Here is an 18,899-nt window from a genome sequence, read left to right as displayed (position 1 = left end):
GGGATGTTGTGCACATGCGCGTTGTGCGATCTACCGGAGCGCGAGAGGTAGCGAAGGGAGTCCTAATGGCGGAGAATGTACGCTCGCCTTTTGACTACCGGGAGCCGCCGACCCTCGACAGCGACGGGGATGGGAGCAAGCCGCCGCCACCGCGGGGGTGAGTGAGCTCGTCGGGCCGCCGGTTCGCCGCCGGTTCTCCGCCGCGCGGGCTCGTTTTTCCACCGGGGAAATGTGGCAGATCCAACACTAGGGACGCACGCGCCGCCGCAAGCGTGCGCGTCTGTTTCAGTTCACGTTAGGAGCCTTTATTTCTCGTGCGTGTCTCCTTTGGTTATATTGGAGAAAAGGGAGCAGGGGGAGCGAGCTTGGCTGCTTTTTCACCCGGTGGCAGCTGCTGTGTCCCGGGAGGTCGCGCCTCCTCCCCGCCTCGCTCATCTCCAGCCTCTCGGTTCATGATGTTTTGACCGACGCTAGCTGCTAGAAGCTAACGGGGCTAGCGCTGGTTTAGCATCACCGTTAGCATGCACCCAGCAGGGATCATCGGGGGCAACCTGGCCGATCATCGGGTGTGTTGTCGTGTGTCTGCCGTGTTCGGCTGCACATGCATGGGAACGTGTCGTCGAGCAGAGTCCGTGTGTCCACGCTCTCCGCTCGGACTGTGATCAGCCGCTGCACGTCGCCACTCGTGGCTTGTTTTGGCTTCGAGTAAACAAAGTTGCTGACCACGACCAAAATGTGTCCGATAAAAGTGTCACCGGACTCAAACACAGCGTGTGGCGGCGATCAGCCGTCTGACAATGCATCTATACATGCTGACGTGATTGAACAAAGGGGTGGGGCAATGTCCAATATTATTATTATTAATGAAATCATAATAATACCTGAGACTCAGCTTCTGTTTACAGAAGAATATTAGTTCCTCCATTATGATCTGCTAGTTTAGGGATTGATGTACAGCTGCTTAGAGGGATATATATATATATATATATATATATATATATATTAATCCCAAAGAATATCATTCTGCCAGATCTTGCCCCAAAGTAGAATATTATAATAGAATAGGTTACAAGAATTAGACTAAAATAGTAGTTGCACGAGATATTTACAGTAATGTTGGAACTATTTTGATGATTAATATAAAAAAATCAAACATTCCCGACATACAGGTTCTTTCATTGTGAGATTTTGCTGCCGTTTGATCTTGTGTGATCTCAGTAAATTGAATTAGGGCTGCAGCTAATTCCCATTACTGATAAATATGCTGATCCTGTTTTCAATGAATCCTCCCTACTTCATCAATGAAATGTTAGAAATTGTCACAAATGGCCAATGGCGGCTTTGCAAACGTCATCTTCAACTGTTTTTGTTTTTTGAATAAATCCAAAAAATGTATACATTTTCAAAATAGTTTGTGATAATGTTTTTGCTGATTAACTAATCGATTAATTGACTATAGTTTCAGCTCAAACTTAGGTTAAGGACTGTTCGCATGAATAAAAACTATCGAAAAATGTAATCGGCAACATTTGGGCAAACAAGTGCATAATTTAGTATTTATGACATTCTCACACTGAACACAGAAGATTTAAAGATATTGGAACAAAGTCTGAATTGAAGCCAGGATAAACAGCATGTATGTGCAGTAACATCATATCTTTTAGACACCCACCATTCCACTACACCCGACACCAAAACAAACAATGAAGGTTGTGGAAAAAAATCCAAGTTTCTGAACGGCTGTGTTTTCATTGTTTGCCAAATCAAAAGCATGTAAAAATGTTCCTTGAGTAGAAGCCACTGCTGCTATCATCACATGTAGTTCACAGCCTTACTGTCATCGCTTCCCCACAGGCATCGCATGCTCCGCTCATTTCCATTGCCCTTTATCCAGACGCTTCCAGCACCAGAGTCTTGAGCGGCGCTTTGTCTGAACGTGTGATTATGCTGAACGAAGCCCTGGTTTTGTTTTTACAGCCGCGTGTGTGGGAGAAAAAGGAAGGGGACACCTGTGAAGGTGTGCGACCGAGCGTATGTAACAGAAGATGAGGAGGAGGAGAGCATGTCAGAACACAGCTACAGCCCTGGTATATATAGAAACACACACACACACACACACACTCATTTTGCCACATGCTGTTGGTGTTTTCCTCCATTCTGGTGCTTATAGAAAACAAGTGTTGTGTTGTAGTCATCAGTGTATTGTTGTAAGGAAACACCTGTTATCTTTCTAACATAAGGCTTGTTGTTGCTGAAGCTGTTATGATGTGATGGATAGAAACAGTCTTCTCCATCTCAGGTGAGGGCCAGTACCCAGAGGGGGCAGAGGACCGGCTCCCTCCACCTGGCAGCCCCTACTACCTGCCCGATCCCGCTCAGCTCTGGTAAGGCGACCCCCTCACCAGCCATGGTCGCTGTGATCCGCTGCGTTTCTTTGGGTTTTGTTTTTTCATAGAAGATCCTAACTTAATAGTTACTAACATCAGGTTATATTTTTCAGTGTGCCAGAGTTGGGAGAAGAAGGGGCGAGTGGGGTTCGGGGGCCCGTGCTCTTCCATCCGCCACCCAACTGCCGCATCCGAGAGGTCCACTGTGGGACGCAGGTACGGTTGGTCGTCATAGCGATCCGCGACATCGCCAAAGGGGAGGAGATCACAGTGGACTACAGCCTGACCGACTGGGGAGAGAATGCAATGGTGAGCAACTACGGATAAGGACATTTTATAACAAGTCTGGTTATAGTCTTCTTATTGTCAACAAATCCAATGAACAGGTCAAAACCAACATAACTGAATCTTAGGAGTGTGGCCTGTGGCACAGACCTCATTATTGTCCAAAAACTATTAAAAACACCATAAAAGTGAAACTCCAAAAGTGTATTGTGGACACTTCACCCACCCCTCCATTGGCATAGTCGTGAGTAGATAATGAGTGAATTTTCATTTTTCTGTGAACTATCCCTTTTACTGAGTCACATTATTGAATCTGGCATGTTTCTTTCCTCATTGAACATTGGGATTGAGGTTAATTTTGAGTGGATCCCTCAATACACAGTCCTGTTCTCACAAATGTACACAAATCTTCATAAAAATAGTTACAAAAATTCTGCTTGTTAATCCTCAAACTATGTGTTTGTGACCAGTCTTGATTTCATAAGGAACCAATGGGTTGCGACTCAACAGGGAAGTGAGAAAGTGTTAAGGATTAAGGAACACATATTTTGTGTTGGACTTTGTGAATAACTGCAGACCCTGTTAATAAATATGAATTTATTTGAAATCTGTCTCTCACCAGGAGGATGAGGCTGGCCCCCACCCACTGTCCCTCTCTGTTTCCGATTACCTTACCCCCTCCTGGTCATTATCACCCTCATCCTCCCCACTCACCCACTCTGAACCCAGTGACTCAGATCGCGAGGAGGACGAAGAGGAGGAAGATGACGATGATGACGATGACGATGAAGAAGAGGAAATCGAAGAAATACGGGGCCGAATGCTGCGCCGCCGCAAGAAGCGCAAGCTGCCAGCCACTGTCGATTCAAAGAAGAAGAACTCACCCCCCTCCTCCAGAGAACCTGGGCGCCCGTGCTCTTCCTTTTCCCGCCCAGCACCTGTCACACCCCCAGTCAGATCCCAGTCCCAGTCACCAGCCAGCACCCTCGCTCCCCCGACCACCAACATCAACAATAACATCAACATTAACATTGGCAGCTCCAGCGGTGCCACAGTGAGCCGGCGGCAGCACTGCCCGTACTGCGGGCGCCACTATCGCTCATTAGCACGCCATCTGGAGAAACACCATGCCAACCAGCCTGAGGTCAGAACGGCCATGGAGCTGGCACACCTTCACAGCTCTTCAAACGGCAGCGCCTCACACCCTCAACCCTCGTCGTCCTCCACCTCTGCTACTCACAGTCATTCCTTTGCTGTCCCACAGCCTTCGGGCTCGAACCCTGCGCCGCCCTCTCTCTTCTCCAGGGAAAGGGAATCTCCAGCTACTCGCTCGAGCACAGGCGCCGTCTCATTCTCCCTCTCGCTTACCCCGCCTCCTTCGGGTCAGCCCACAGCCGCCAAAAAGGGGCCAAGCTTATCAGCACCTGCAGCAAAACGCGCTGCGCCCCCTATGGTGACCAGGGTTAAGAGTCCATCGCCACCGCCTCCTCCGCCTACTCCCAGGAGGGGTCGGAGAATGAAGAAAGAAAAGCAGGAGGAGCAGCAGAAGGTGGAGGTGGAGAGCTCAAGAAGTCAAGAGGAGCTAGTTCCACCTCCCACTCCAGAGCCTGACATAGATCCAGAGGAAGAACTGGAGCTGAGTGCAGAAGGTGAAGATGAACCTGCAGAAGAGAAGAATGGAGAGATTATAAGGTTTGGTTTTCTATGATACTCGTTTCCCATTGTAAATTTATTGATAACATTAGTTGCTGGATTGTGCATCATTAATTCAACGGCTGTTTCTTGCTCTCTGTTTTCAGCACACAAAGACATCACATGTCTCCGCTGCTCTCCTCCCTCTCTTGTCTGGTCCTCTACCTCCGCCGCCAGCAGCACTCCTCCTTCCTTTCTTTAACCCGCTCTCCTCACTCCGCCGAGGCCTGGCGCCTGCTCTGCCATTCCAGCCTGTCCCTGCTCATCCTCTACAACCGCCACCGCGAATGTGAGGTGGCTAAACTCACTATACAGGACTACCGCAGCCGCGTCACCCCACAGGCCAGCACCATCACCAGCCCCCCCTCCGGCATGGAAGCCCTCTTGTCCCCCTTTGAACGCCAGGTCCTCTCTCAACTCCCGAGGGCCGGCGTTTTAGGCAAGCGCGGTCGCGTCCAGCCGCTTATTCTCCCGCCACACTGTGAGTCCTGCCTGGACCTGCTCCTTCAAACCAGCCCCAATGTTGGTGTGGACCCAGAGAGCCCCTACGTCTTCTCCCGGCCGTACCACTCTCCTGCCACCCCTCTCCGGGGCACGGACCTCCTGAGGAACCTGGCTCGAGCCAGTGGGGCCAAGAACCCCGGAGCGCTGACAGCAACAAGAGCACGACGGCAGGTAGCTATCCTTACCCAGCTGCTACTGTTGGAGGAGGGTGAGGGCCAGGCTGGAGCAACCAAACGCTTGGAGGAGTTCCTGGAGAGAGAGTACCACGTGACCCAGAACTGCTCCGCTATCATTCGTGATCCATCTCTCATGGGCCGGGTGGGTCGTGTTGTTCTTTATGGAGAGAGGGAAGGTGTTCTTTTCAGAGGGATGAGTCTGCAGCACATCTGTCTTGAGTTGGATGGTAAACACACACACACACACACACACACACACACACACACACACACACACACACACACACACACAAGGAACAAGGATTTGAGCCCATCAGCAGGTATGCAATTCATGTTTTGCTTCTGAGAACCTTTGGTAAGATAGAACTTTAAAATCTGTTTGGAGTAATGCTTAGTGACAACATACTGTTATTTTGAAATTGGGACCATTAATATGTATTGGACTCTAGAAATAATTTCAGTCACCTACATCGCCTTACCGTGGTTAAATCAAAACAATGGCGGACAACCGTTGGTTCGATAATCCACATGTCTAAATTTAAAGAGCTTTACTTGACAGAAAATATTTACGATCAAATTTGTGGAGCATCCAAACGTATCTGGGCTTTTTTTTCTGGGAATAGATGTTGATATTAGGTGTATTTTTCAGAGTTCATGTTCTTGTTCATGTGCAAAGTCATCTAAAGCTATCTGTGTTGCTACACAACACTCAACGTTTTGTAGTTGATCCCACGGAATTATTGTGCTATGTTATTTGATTTGATCTGAGTTAACCACCTTGTGGTTTATCTCTGTCCTACAGTGATGTCTGGGAACTCAGCAGACTCCTTTTCAGAGGATTCTGAGGCAGAAGAAGAGAAAGAGGAAGTGAAGGAGAAGGTTGAGGTAGTGGTGAAGAAGAAAGGCCCCGGTCGACCGCCGCGGAAGAAGAGGGCGCCCATTCCTTCTCCAGTTAGCCCGTCGATAGCCAACGTCCATAAGAGGCGATGTATTCCACCCAAATCAGGTAACCATCAGTCTTTAACATTCTGATTTACCGGGAATCCTCAGTTGAACTTAATTTGTTTACATTCTGCAACACCCCATCTTTCTCACAGGCAAGCGTGGTGTACTGAAGCGTCCCTGGTCGGAGGCGGAGCGTGTAGCAGTGGAGACTCACCTGAAGCGAAACCTCATGGAGCTGCGCGTCCCCGCGAAGGCGGACTGTGAGCGCTGCCTCGAACTCTGTCCTCTGCTGGTGAGCAACCAGCGAGACTGGAGGGCAATCAAGTTTTACGTCCACAACCGCATCCAGCTGCTGAAGAAGCAGGGGAGGAGGGAAAGCGCTGCCGCAGTTTGCTAGAGAAAAAAAACTATTAAAAAAAAAGATGTGGCAGAGGGACACGTACCATACTGTATAAACCACCAGCAATCACATGAAGATATAAACTCTTGGCTGTGTTGGAGAGCAGCTTTCCCCGTCTCATCACCCTGGTCATAAGGGAGAAGTGTAATAAAAGTGACTAAGCTAAGAAACGGATGCTGTCGCTGCAGTTAAGGATCGTTCGTTCTCAGTGTTGGGATCCCCAGTGTCTGTTTCCGAGATGTATTTTTAAGTGGTTGGACAAGATGTTCTTGTAAGTGTGAATATGAGTTCAGACACAGTGAATGCATTTTTTTTTTAAGATCTGTTTTTTATGTCATTTTTACTAGCTAGTTGACAATGGAGTGGTGGCTGTTATGAGATATGGAGGAGAGAAGGTGTCTGCAGTGATAAGGTGTGCGCTTTAGACCCCTAGACCACCGGGACACGCCACAACAGACGAGCTTCTGTCCAACATTTTCCTCCACAGAACGCTGATGACCAAACATGACTTTTAAAGCTTTGGAGGAAGACACCAATGGTTCTGATGGTTAAAAAATACCCACAGAAAAACTATGTCTTCGGGACTGAGACGTGTATGAACTTGTATAGTTTGTTTGATATCGACCCGCAACACCCAACAGACAAGTGTTTTAAAGAAGTATTCCTTAAAGTCTTGGACTATGATGCACTGGTCTGTGTATCCGTTCTTGCATACCTCTTATCATGATCATCGTCAGACTAGTATGTATCGAGGCACGCCTACTTGAATTTATCGCGATATATGAGAAGAATATCCAAACAAATTTTATTTCCGAATCAACACATGGTCGTATTCATAATGTAAATACTTCTTAATCTATGAAAAGTATACAGTAGTGATGACAAAGTTAGTATTGTGTTATGGTGTACATACTGTAAATACTATCTGTACTTATTAAAGTGTATGACATTTTGCTGTGTTTTCTTAAACTGGACTGTAAAGTGAGGATAGAACAAAGAGTGAAACAACAAAAAGATGCTGGATCTCAGATTCATTGAGTTTATTGAAAAAGCTGACGGTAACAAACTAAGTACAAACTTCATGAAATGAACAGCATAAAAAGATGAACACATCAAATATCCCATGAAAAACACAATGTAATTATACATTAATTCAGCCAGAATAAAACTACACATCAAACTAATTTTCATAGCTGCATTGCTGTATAACACGCAGAGCCCACAACACTTTGCTAAATTAAATTAAACAAATTACTCATTTATCTCTTGCAAACACTATAAAGCTGTTTATGTGACAAAACATTCTAACATGCAATTTTCTTAAGTCAGAACTACAAATATCACTAAATACGAAACAGGTAAACATCAAGAACGTTATCTGAGTGTTACATTTTTGCAACCTTTTGCGTACGATGCTGGAATGACTCCGCCCCTTTTGGAGGTTGCTTGTATCCATGAAGCCTGAATTTATCTATTCTCCACACGTTTCCTTATTCAAACCGAGTTCCAGGGCAGAATGTTAAAATACAGGCCTGTAGGTTATTAATGTTGTATGAGTTAAAAAGTCATAACGCAAAACATTTAAGTTGTAACAATAAGATATATTATATTTTATACAAATACCATGTCGTGTATAAAAAACAGCATATATATTACCTTACACGTTGAGTTAGCTGTAAGCAGGGTGTTGTTCTCTCCCATGTGCGTGTGTGTGTGCGTATGTGTACAAATAACTCCACAATGCATGGATGCATTTTCACCAAACTTTGTACAAATATTACTTGGGAGTATACCTTTAGATGATTAGCTTTAGGAACTGACAAAAATATTGACATTTATTACACACATTTTCCAAGAAAGCTCTGCAAACAATAGAGAAACAATGTAAAGCTTGTATTGATGAGACAAGTATCCTTCATCATATGATGTCACATATTAAGTGATGTCATGAAGAAGTCACCGAGTCAGAAAATGACACAGTACTTCAAAAATAGTTCTCAACGTACCTCCTCTGCCTACATGGACACGACCTCAACCTTACATAGATCGAAAAATAATTTATGATCATATAGTAGGAATTACATCATGTCTTCACTATGAAGTCATAAGTAATGTCATATAATGTAGTAAAGCATAACATTTTGCAACCAATAAGATTACAGAGACACGATCTACATCTTGTTTAGATTAACAAATCACATGTCATTTATATGCTGTCGTGATGAAATGGCATTGTCACCAGTTAGCAAGGCCAGATTGAATTTTATATAACACATGCACAGGGTATGATCGCCCCTCTATGCTTTTCATGATTGCTTGCGGTTGCTATATAATTATTATATTAGAAAAGTTTAGATTCAGAAGATATTAAGATTCAGGCTCTTGTGCCCTTTCATTGTTCCCTGTGTCATTACACTCACCCTGTTCTGTCCTCTTTAATATCTTCATAGGTCCTGGGTCACCTATACCAGGATTGAAAAACGGAAAGACGTCACCTTGGAACGGAGCGGTGAAAGATCCAATGACGGATTCATCTTCCACATTATAAAAGGAAAGCTCTCCGCCGTCATAATTCAGATACACACCGACTGTTCTCGGTCTTGAGCGAACAGGCAGTAAAACCTTCGGTTCTGTGTTTAACTGAAAGCTGTCTGCTCTGTCAGGGGAAGACGACAGGAACCAGAAACCATTTGATGTGCTAGAAAGAGCATCAGCCTGCAGAGGGAAGTCAGTTGCCATTGTTACCCCCACCCACCAGGACTGTTTGACCTCTACTCCAGGATTCTCCAAAGAAACCTCCCAGTAGTGTTGACCTGAAGTGAAGCCAGGGGTTCCCCTTATCGCTGTGAGACAGGTAACTGCTTTTAGATCCATTTTCTTCTTGTCTCTGAAGGTACCATCTCTGATTGCGAGGTATGGATTTCCTTTATCCTCAAGTTCAATATTTACTGAAAAATGTAAAAAAAGATTAGATTTGAATCAGACAGAGTCATAATAGGCTGATGTATAATGTTTATGGTCAGTGTGATTCTCTTAAAAGTTGAGATTACCGTAATGCTCTTTAGCCTTTTCAAGAGCTGTCGTCTCAACTGTAACTTAGAACAGATACAGACACAGTGAACATGGACTCGACACAATGCTCCAGCAAGTAAGGACAACAGTCTGCTATTATTTCAATTCAATACATGTCATGACAATAATGAGTTACTTCTTACCTTCTTGTAAAAGCTTCATATTCTCTGGAAACACAAAACACAAAAATTAACCCATGAGCCCAGATTTTTAGAGAACAGAAACTACTTGAAGGATTTCCACGACACTTGTGGAAAGATGCGGTATGGGTCAGGGAAGAGTGCATTACATTTTGGTGTGGATCCGGAGAAAGGGGCGGATCAGGAATTTATTTTCACTTTCTTTAACGTTGTGTACTTGAGTGTTTTTTTTGTGTGACATTTTCACTGTTTTCCCAGTGAATAATTCCTGGATCTTGATGAAAGAAATCAGGAATATTTAGGGGACTGACCTCTGAGTGTGAGAAACTTGGGTTGATTGAATTTATTTGCTCTATTGAGTTAATAGTGAAATGTGCTCCATGTGATGTGTGAGGTATTTCTTACCCTCAGCTTGGTTGCTCTCTGGTTTGTCTTTCTTCCGTAAAACTAGAGGTGAAAAACAAGTAAAATTATTTGCAAGGATTTTCTGCATTCAAGTTCATTTAATAAATTTGGCTTTAGAAAATTGTGATGTGGGGAAAACTCTGACATTCTGCTGCTATATTCTGACATTTTATAGAATAAAATTAGCATTAATGGAAATGTTGCAAAGCGCCTGATAAAGCACAGAATCAGTTAATACTCACATGAACATCACTTTAACACTATGATTTGTGACTTTCATTGTGCTGATGAATTTCTTCACATAATTCATTCAATTAATTCCCCTTTTTATTGAGTGAAAGGTGATTTAAAGAAATTGACAACATGTACCTCTCTTTTTGTTGTACAGCCATCCAAGTAAAGCTAACGCAGCCACGAGGATTAGAATGAAGACCACCAATCCAGGCACCAATCCAGACACTAAGTAAAAAACAAGACATATTAATATTATTCTTTTATTAATGTTCTATTTAAATTAAGAGACAGACAATTTTCTTTACCCTTTTTGGCAGCTGGAGGAGGGATTTCCAGCCGCACTCTTGACTCCTTCGTGTCCATGTCAGAGAGTCCCACTGAGCAGGAAACCTCCGAGGAGCTTGGGACCAGCAGCCAGCTGTGGACTGACACAAGACCAGAAGAGACTTTGCCGTACTCCAAACTCTTTGGGGTCAGATTGTGCTTGTGGTCGGCCCAGTGCAGCTTCGGCCTCGGATACCAGCCTTCAGATTCACAGCTCAAATTCACCAGGTTTTCTTCTGCCCACACCATTGACAGGAGCGGAGTGTTTCCTGTTTCTAGAAGTGGGACGAAGATGAGGAAGATTTGATGTAAAGGTGGAGACAATTTTTTAGAATTGTGTTATTTTCCCCCCTGTCACTCACCTGTCACCTTGAGAGTGACACTTCCACGGTCATAACCCTGATCACTGCTCACATAACAAGTGTAATCTCCCTCGTCCTCAATCCCGACATTTAGCAGCTTCAGGCTCACGTCTCCTGCTGCCAGCCCACCTGACGCTGCGTCCTTCAGGCCAAACGAGGCTCGGCCCACGTACGAAGACTCCTGGGCCATCTTTTTATTCTGATACAGTATGATCGGGGTATCGAAGTGATCATTGCGGTACCAGCGCACCTCCAGAGCCTCGGCACTCTGTGGTGGATTGAGCCAGCATGGTAGTGTGGTTTCTCTACCAAGTTGCTCTGAGACAGGCGACCTGACCAAAACCACGAGGCTCGTTGAAACTGCAACAGAATAAATGTTATTAGTCTAGATAATGTTTTTTCTTCTGTATTTTGGAGATAATATAATATTAAGTGAAAAATTCCTTCCCAATTTCTCATCTAGTTATAACTTGTAACTAAACTGTACAACAGCATGTTTGACAATATATTCATTTTATTTAGTAAAGGTACACATGGTAATGAACTAATTAGTTTCATGTTTATTATCTAGAAAAAATAATCGTCCATCCATTCATCCATCCATCTATTGATAACTCAGTAAAGGGTTGACCCAGTTATCTTGAAAGTGCCCTCAGGAAGTTACAAATTTATAGTCTTTTTCTATGTTTGTGGTTGATGATAAATTATGTTTAGTAAAGATCCAATGAGCTCCTCTCAGCAAATAAGGTTTAATGTGATTTAGTGGAAATATAAAAGTTATTGCCATAATACTAAGTGATCACATGCATAAAAAGGTCAGACTTGAGAGTAAATACATTGTAAAATAGTGGAAAAGTGTAAATTAAACGGTTTACCAGGGGCAGCGCTTGACAAAGACGAGCAAAGAAGCAGCAAAAGGTGCACGTGGGTCATCACGTGTAAACCTGACAAATGAAAGGAGTATTAATTCAGTGAGGAGACACACATGATATATGATCCCTCAGGCTTTATTATCTGGTTTAAATCAGCACAGCTTGAATATGAACAGAATAAAGGTTAATATGGGTCTATCAGAGCAAAATGAAATGTAGGCCTACCCATTGTAGTGGTGTGATCCCAGATGGTAATATCCTTCAAGCAAGTCCAGGTATTGACTTTAAAGACCCAAATCAGGACGTAGTTCCGATTTAGAAACACATCCAAGGTCACTTTATCGAGCTAATGTCCACGTGGACCTTGAAAAGAGAAAATCACGTCCTCGAACAAAAAGGTTTGGTCTCGGTCTGCAGGTTTACTTTCACTTTTGATATACGCAGTTCGGACATATAGCCACCGGGAGGCACCAGTGAGCAGAGACACTGGTGGGAGCAGTATACTTACAAGCAGCAGTACAAGTATCTGTCCTTTTTAAAGTGTATGACGTATTGCTGTGTTTTCTTAAACTGGACTGTATAGTGAGTTTTACACTGAGGACACAACAGAAAGACGCCAGATCTCAGATTCATTGAGTTTATTGAAAAAAGCTGACGGTAACGGAAAGTACAAGCTTCATGAAATGATTTAAAATTCAGTCAATGAAAAGACAAAAGGCATAAAAAGATGAACACATCAAATATAACATGAAAAATAGAATACAATTATATATTAATTCAGCCAGAATAATACTACTTCATATCTATCTAATAATTTTCATAGCTGCATTGCTGTATAACACGCAGAGCCCACACAAACACAAAGACTTTGCTAAATTAAATTAAACAAATTACTCATTTATCTCTTGCAAACACTATAAAACTGTTTATGTGACAAAACATTCTAACATGCAATTTAGATGTTGTTTAGATGATACACTTTCGCAATTTTCTTAAGTCAGAACTTAAGTAAACATCAAGAATAACGTTCTTGATGTTTACCTGAAGAAGAAACAGGTTAACATCAAGAACGTTTTCTGAAGGTTACATTTTTGCGACCTTTTGCATAAGGTGCTAGAATGACTCCGCCCCTTTGGAGGTTGCTTGTATCCATGAAGCCTGAATTTATCTATTCTCCACACGTTTCCTTATTCAAACCGAGTTCCAGGGCTGAATGTTAAAATACAGGCCTGTAGGTTATTAATGTTATATGAGTTAAAAAGTAAAGTAAATATTACTTGGGAGTGTATCTCCAGATGATTAGCTTAAGGAGCTGATGGGTCAAAGGTCAACAAAAATATTGACATTTATTACACACATTTTCCAAGAAAGCTCTGCAAACAATAGAGAAACAATCTAGTATATATATATATATATGCAGTTTATATATCCTCTACAGGATTAACAACAAGACCTAAATCTTAATGAAAAATAATTCATGATCATACAGTGGGAATGATGATGATCATTATGGCGTCACTAAAGTGCTCAGTGCTTTAATGGAGCACACGGGATCCTGGTTGTGTTACAGAATGAGGGATTGTGGACACTGCTCAGAAATGTTGATGTGGTTTCTGACACGTGACTTTTCTGCGTCAAGGTGGACGGAACACACCAGGATCTGACCGGATGTTGTCTGATTCTGTGTTCAAAATAAAAGTACAAAGTCGGTAATGGTTAAGAAAAATTAAGACGATGCGTTATTTGACGGCACAATGTATATATAGTTAAATATACATGCAAGTGGTCGTTCTTAAATACAAAAATAACATCAGATTTCACTTTGATGAAATAGCTATTTGAGGCTATTTTGAAAAGACTGACCGGAAGTTGCTATTGTAAGTACGTTAGCTTTGACGCTACTGAATGTTGTTGTCTGGTACCACAGTCCAGTCAGACACCTAGCTCGTGTGTGGACGTCGGGTTGAAATGACCCCGAGCATTAAGTGTGCAGTAAGTTAGCCTAGCGTTGTAGTATATGACAATACGAAATGATAGCTCGGGTTGCTAACGTTAGCGGCTGCCGTGACTAGCTAGCTCTTGGTCGGTGTAGGTGAGTTGTCCCGCTGCTCAATGGCGACGTAGCAGCTCAGTTTCACATCTGCAAAGTGAGCGACGTCGTCGTTCTTCTGGGTTTTTCACCGGAAATGTCGCGACCTGTTGACTCCGATGAAGACACGCCGCTGCTCCGGGACGATGCCAGCAGGTGAGCCACAAACTAAAGACTTCAGCTGAGTTATTGGATCAGTAAACTGGGAGTGATGCAACTGCATTGTGTAAAGCGATCAGGTCAGACTGCTTTACTGTTGTGTTTGTGTACCAGCCTGTCAGTAACCTCACGACATCTTTCCTGTCCCCTTGTCCTGTCTTGTCCTGTCCTGTCTTGTCCTGTCCTGTCCCCTTGTCTTGTCCTGTCCTGTCCCCTTGTCTTGTCCTGTCCTATCCCCTTGTCTTGTCCTGTCCTATCCCCTTGTCTTGTCCTGTCCTGTCCTGTCCCCTTGTCTTGTCCTGTCCTATCCCCTTGTCTTGTCTTGTCCTGTCCTGTCCTATCCGCCTGTCGTGTCTTGTCCGGTACCCTTTTCTTGTCTTGTCCTGTCCTTTCCCCTTGTCTTGTCTTGTCCTGTCCTATCCCCTTGTCGTGTCTCGTCATGTCCTGTCCCCTTGTCTTTTCTTGTCTTGTCCTGTCCCCCCTATGTGCAGCGATGACTCCCAGGATGGAGACTACAAGAGTCGGTGGAGGTCCATCAGAGTCATGTACTTCACCATGTTCCTCAGCAGCGTCGGTGAGGAATAGCCACACAAGTTACACATTAAAGGGATAGTTCAGCCAAAAATGAAAAGTCACTCATTATCTACACACCACTGTGCAGATGGAGGGGGTGGGGGAAGTGTTTGAGTCCACAAAACACTTCTGGAGTCTCAGGGGTAAAACAGTGTCACAGCAGAATCCAATCCGAATGCTTTCTGTTATTTTTTATGTTTGACGAAGTGGTCGCAACTTAAAGTCTCCAATTAACCTAACCACTACATGTCTTTGGACTGTGGTGGAAAGCTGGAGTAGCTGAGGTGAATGCAGGCAGGGGGAGAACATGCTCCTTGAAAGATGAATAGGTTTTATTTATGTTATTTCCCCCCCCCCATAGACTCTGAATATGATCTGTGTGTTTGTCGGGCTTATGTTTGGTATGAAGTTTGGTTTTTTTGGCAGCATCCAAATCATCGATGTGTTGCTTGCACTTTCAGGTTTCACTATTGTCATCACATCACTTTGGCCCTATTTGCAAAAGGTATGTATGACTCAATTAAAAAAAAAAATTAAGGGTCAGTGCTTTTACTGTTTAAATGCAAATGCAGGGTAAACAGGAAGTCAAAGAATAAATCAAAACAATTGGAGACTCAACTTTGGATTCAGCAGGAAGACTGCACCAGTCAAATATAACAGCATGTGTCAATAATGGTACTTGCGTTTGCGTTGCACCGTAACAAAGTCAATCTTGTGCTTTTACTTTTTCTTCCATCTGTTTTTCACATAGATGGATGAAAGCGCCAACGCCAGCTTCCTGGGATGGGTGGTGGCCGCCTACAGCCTCGGTCAGATGGTGGCCTCCCCCATTTTCGGCCTGTGGTCTAATCACCGACCACGCAGGGAGCCACTGGTGTGCTCCATTTTCATCAACGTTTTAGGCAATATCTACTACGCCTATGCATACCTGCCCACGACCAATAACAAGTTCCACATCCTCTTGGCCAGAGCTTTTGTCGGCTTTGGAGCAGGTGATGTGTGGGATTCTTATTTGCTCTCAAACATATGTACATTACACCACATTTGCAATTGGATGATATTGTCAGTGTCCCACATCCTCTAAATGTAGATTTGGTCTTTTCACTGCAGGCAACGTTGCTGTGGTGAGGTCGTATGTTGCTGGAGCAACATCGCTCAAGGAGAGAACCAGTGCCATGGCGAACATGAGCGCCTGTCAGGCCCTTGGTTTCATCCTGGGACCGGGTAAAGATTCCTGCATTTTAGATCATGCAAAGCTGCCCAGCGCACTAGCAGCGCTGTCAGTGTTGTGTAGGCTGTGAAAAAGACAACAAGGACAGAAGTTGTGGATTTTATTCTTAACATTTGCGCGTGTTTGCGTTTTTCAGCACTTCAGGCGTGCCTGTCGTTCATCGGCGAGCATGGTTTCACAGTGAAGTTCATAGATCTGCAGCTCAACATGTACACTGCTCCTGCTATACTGGCTGCAGCTTTTGGCCTCATCAACATCCTGCTGGTCCTGTTGGTGCTGAGGTGAGGATTTCCCCCCTGAACAAATACACAATATGTAATGCTGTGCTCATGTAGTTTTTGGAATTTGAGTACACAAGACAAAGATAAAGGCACTATGTCTTTCAAAACCCATTCATTTCATTCAGCTACATGTATCCTGCTTCTCAATGTCTGGAATCATCTTTTCATTTCATCATCGATAGTAATTAGGGGCTGTGTTGATTTTCACTAACAGAGAGCATCGTGTTGATGATCATGGAAGACACATTCAAGCCATCAACTACACATCGGAAGGTATGTGATGTCCTGCTCTGTCTTTTCAGTATACATGTTTAAATTGAACACAAATGCACTGTGAATTTTCTTTGAGAATTATGGGACATGTTATTTATTGTCAGTATCTGCTGGAGATTATTAGCCATTGTTTCCTGGTTGAAGCTTTTATTTCCCCACCCTTTTATTCTCCTATAGATAGAGATGACATTAGCGAAGAAACTGAGGAAACCATCGATCAGGTAGCGGTCCTGACCTCCAACGTCCTCTTCTTCATGGTCATGTTCATCTTTGCCATCTTTGAGACGTACGTATTTCATTGCAGAATATGGAAGCAGTCGAATCAGAATGTAACAGGCAGTTCTTAGTATCTAATGCGTGCAAATTTACACTTGACTGCACAGATTTAAATTGATGTGTTTATGATTTTGTAGAATCGCCACCCCTTTTTCCATGGACATGTTCTCCTGGACCAGGAAAGAAGCTGTTGTATACAATGGCATCATCATGTGCTGCATTGGATTTGAATCCATCATTGTGTTTCTGGTTGTAAAAGTGGCTTCTCAAAGGTACAGTTACTCATGAATTTATTGAATAGAACTACACCTGAACTTGTCATCGTTTGGTTTAACACCAGGAATGTTTATTTTTTTCCTGCCAGGGTTGGGGATCGTCCTGTGTTTCTCGCAGGACTGGCCATTATATTCTGTGGTTTCTTTACCCTGCTTCCATGGGGGAACCATTACCCAAAGATCCAGTGGGCGGGTATGGATTGTTTTAATGCCACACTTTCAGTTTTCTGTATTGAAGTGAGAAACTACATATTAATATTTTGGATTTTCTCTTCCAAACCAGACCTCAAAAACAACTCACTGGTCAGTCGGATATCTGAGGCCACGTTAGCCTCCAACAGCTCTTTAGAGCCAACAGGCTGCCCGTATCAACAGACCTGGTGCCAGTATACTCCTGCAATACACATCGCCCAGTACATCTCAGCTGACGTCTTGATTGGCATGGGATACGCAGCCTGCAACGTCATGTCCTACACACTGTATTCCAAAATCCTTGGACCCAAACCTCAGGTGAGAAGATTATAGTGTAATGGATATGGTGCTTTATTTTTAAAAGATGATAAAATGGTTGAATGCCTCTTTTGAGAATCGTTAATGTGGATTTTACTTCCTGCAGGGTGTGTACATGGGGTTGTTGACGGCCTGTGGCAGCTGTGCGCGGACATTGGGTCCCATTTTTGTCTCCCAGGTTTACACGATTCTGGGACCTCGCTGGGCCTTCAGCCTCATCTGCGCGATGGTGACAGGGGCCATCGTCCTCCTGAGCTCTGTTTACCACAGACTCATCGCATTCTCTGTACGCCACAGACGGACGGTAGAATAATTCTCAATGGAGAGAGGCTAATGGCAGTTTTCTACTTTTATTCTCAAAGACTTGAACCCAAAACCCTGGCTATGATGACGGCTTTTCCGTTGCTCTTGCTCACTTTACAATGTGGTTATCGATTTGAGAGGTAATGACTCAGGGTTGACCTTGACCACAGTCAATGTGAACTACCATGATCTTAATGATGGTACTTTAATACTAATACATTTGTTATTTAATTTTTACTGACAGGAAATGTATTGACGATTGCACAAGCTCTGATTCACTGGATTTGGCATTCCTTATACTGTATTTACGACACTTCAAAGTTTTTATTTTGCAGAATTTTTAACGTGTGATAATTTTTGTTGTGGAAGATATTTTACAAACATACTATATGGGTGGGGGGGGGGAATAATGGTTATTATTTTTTCTATTACTGTTAATGGCTTAACTTGTGGTTGTTTAAAACTACAGGTGGTCGTCTACCTGAACTAATTCAGAAAGTGTGAATGCATGTATGATAATGATTAACTGAGTGATGCATTGAAGATTTAATATGATCCCACTCTCACGTTCTCTGTGTCACTTTATTATCAGTGTCATTTTCAACTTGATCTGGGTTTTTAAAGCAATTGTGAGAAAAGGCTTTTTCATTGCTTATATACAGAATAGAATATACGTAATATACATACGACTTTACAAGTCATTTTGGGATTAGATGTTAAATGATTTCGCAGCAGAAGAGCTGGACAGAGAAGTTATTTCTCTGAATATATAAATGTGCAAAAGTTATAATACTGGTGCAGCTACAAATGTCTTGATTTGTTACTTGTTAGTCATAGTAATGTGGAAACAGCTGTAAAAAATATAGAAGAAATATGTCAAATATATATAAATAGGTATAAATATACCAAAATATACTGTACAATTATGAGATATGGACATATTGTATAATATTAACAAACAATATTTTTTATTTTATAATATTGTGATGTACTAAAAATGAAATGCACTAAAATTAACCAATAGTAATAAATAACACTTATAAAATAGGAATAAAAATGACGTATAGAAACATATTCCAAACTGTAATAAGGAAAAGTAAACACCCAATAAATGTTAATAAACCCAAAAAA

General features: G+C 43.0%; 3 protein-coding genes across 5 annotated transcripts; 2 read left to right on the top strand and 1 right to left on the bottom strand.

Annotated features, from left to right (window-relative positions):
- LOC117752116 lies at positions 1–7,341 on the top strand. 2 transcript variants are annotated; one of them, XM_034569286.1, is made up of 8 exons: positions 1–157; positions 1,978–2,087; positions 2,300–2,384; positions 2,501–2,696; positions 3,295–4,364; positions 4,472–5,271; positions 5,847–6,050; positions 6,142–7,341. In XM_034569286.1, the coding sequence occupies exons 1-8, from the start codon at positions 15–17 to the stop codon at positions 6,384–6,386; spliced, it is 2,853 nt and encodes a 950-aa protein (XP_034425177.1). In that variant the 5' UTR covers positions 1–14; the 3' UTR covers positions 6,387–7,341. The 2 variants fall into 2 exon arrangements, with proteins under 2 accessions (XP_034425177.1, XP_034425176.1); XM_034569285.1 differs by having other exon boundaries at positions 2,285–2,384.
- A 751-nt stretch (positions 7,342–8,092) lies between these two features.
- LOC117752120 (butyrophilin subfamily 1 member A1-like) lies at positions 8,093–12,251 on the bottom strand. 2 transcript variants are annotated; one of them, XM_034569298.1, is made up of 9 exons: positions 12,024–12,251; positions 11,802–11,870; positions 10,927–11,286; positions 10,546–10,839; positions 10,376–10,465; positions 10,007–10,048; positions 9,605–9,628; positions 9,440–9,484; positions 8,093–9,337 (listed from the first exon to the last, which is right to left on the bottom strand). In XM_034569298.1, exons 1-9 carry the CDS (start codon positions 12,025–12,027, stop codon positions 8,757–8,759), a joined length of 1,509 nt encoding a protein of 502 aa, XP_034425189.1. In that variant the 5' UTR covers positions 12,028–12,251; the 3' UTR covers positions 8,093–8,756. The 2 variants fall into 2 exon arrangements, with proteins under 2 accessions (XP_034425189.1, XP_034425188.1); XM_034569297.1 differs by having other exon boundaries at positions 8,477–9,337; positions 9,440–9,478; positions 10,376–10,462; positions 10,525–10,839.
- A 1,427-nt stretch (positions 12,252–13,678) lies between these two features.
- On the top strand, positions 13,679–18,099 carry mfsd8 (major facilitator superfamily domain containing 8). The gene is made up of 13 exons (XM_034569296.1): positions 13,679–13,872; positions 13,924–14,043; positions 14,538–14,620; positions 15,081–15,124; positions 15,371–15,611; positions 15,730–15,843; positions 15,987–16,131; positions 16,346–16,404; positions 16,582–16,690; positions 16,818–16,952; positions 17,045–17,148; positions 17,239–17,465; positions 17,572–18,099. Exons 2-13 carry the CDS (start codon positions 13,985–13,987, stop codon positions 17,776–17,778), a joined length of 1,527 nt encoding a protein of 508 aa, XP_034425187.1. The 5' UTR covers positions 13,679–13,872; positions 13,924–13,984; the 3' UTR covers positions 17,779–18,099.
- Positions 18,100–18,899: the final 800 nt, after the last annotated feature.

The sequence above is a fragment of the Hippoglossus hippoglossus genome, chromosome 18 (assembly GCF_009819705.1).
Source record: "Hippoglossus hippoglossus isolate fHipHip1 chromosome 18, fHipHip1.pri, whole genome shotgun sequence".
NCBI lineage: Eukaryota > Metazoa > Chordata > Actinopteri > Pleuronectiformes > Pleuronectidae > Hippoglossus > Hippoglossus hippoglossus.
Note: the sequence above shows the minus strand (reverse complement) of the source record. Positions and strands in the feature narration are given on the sequence as shown.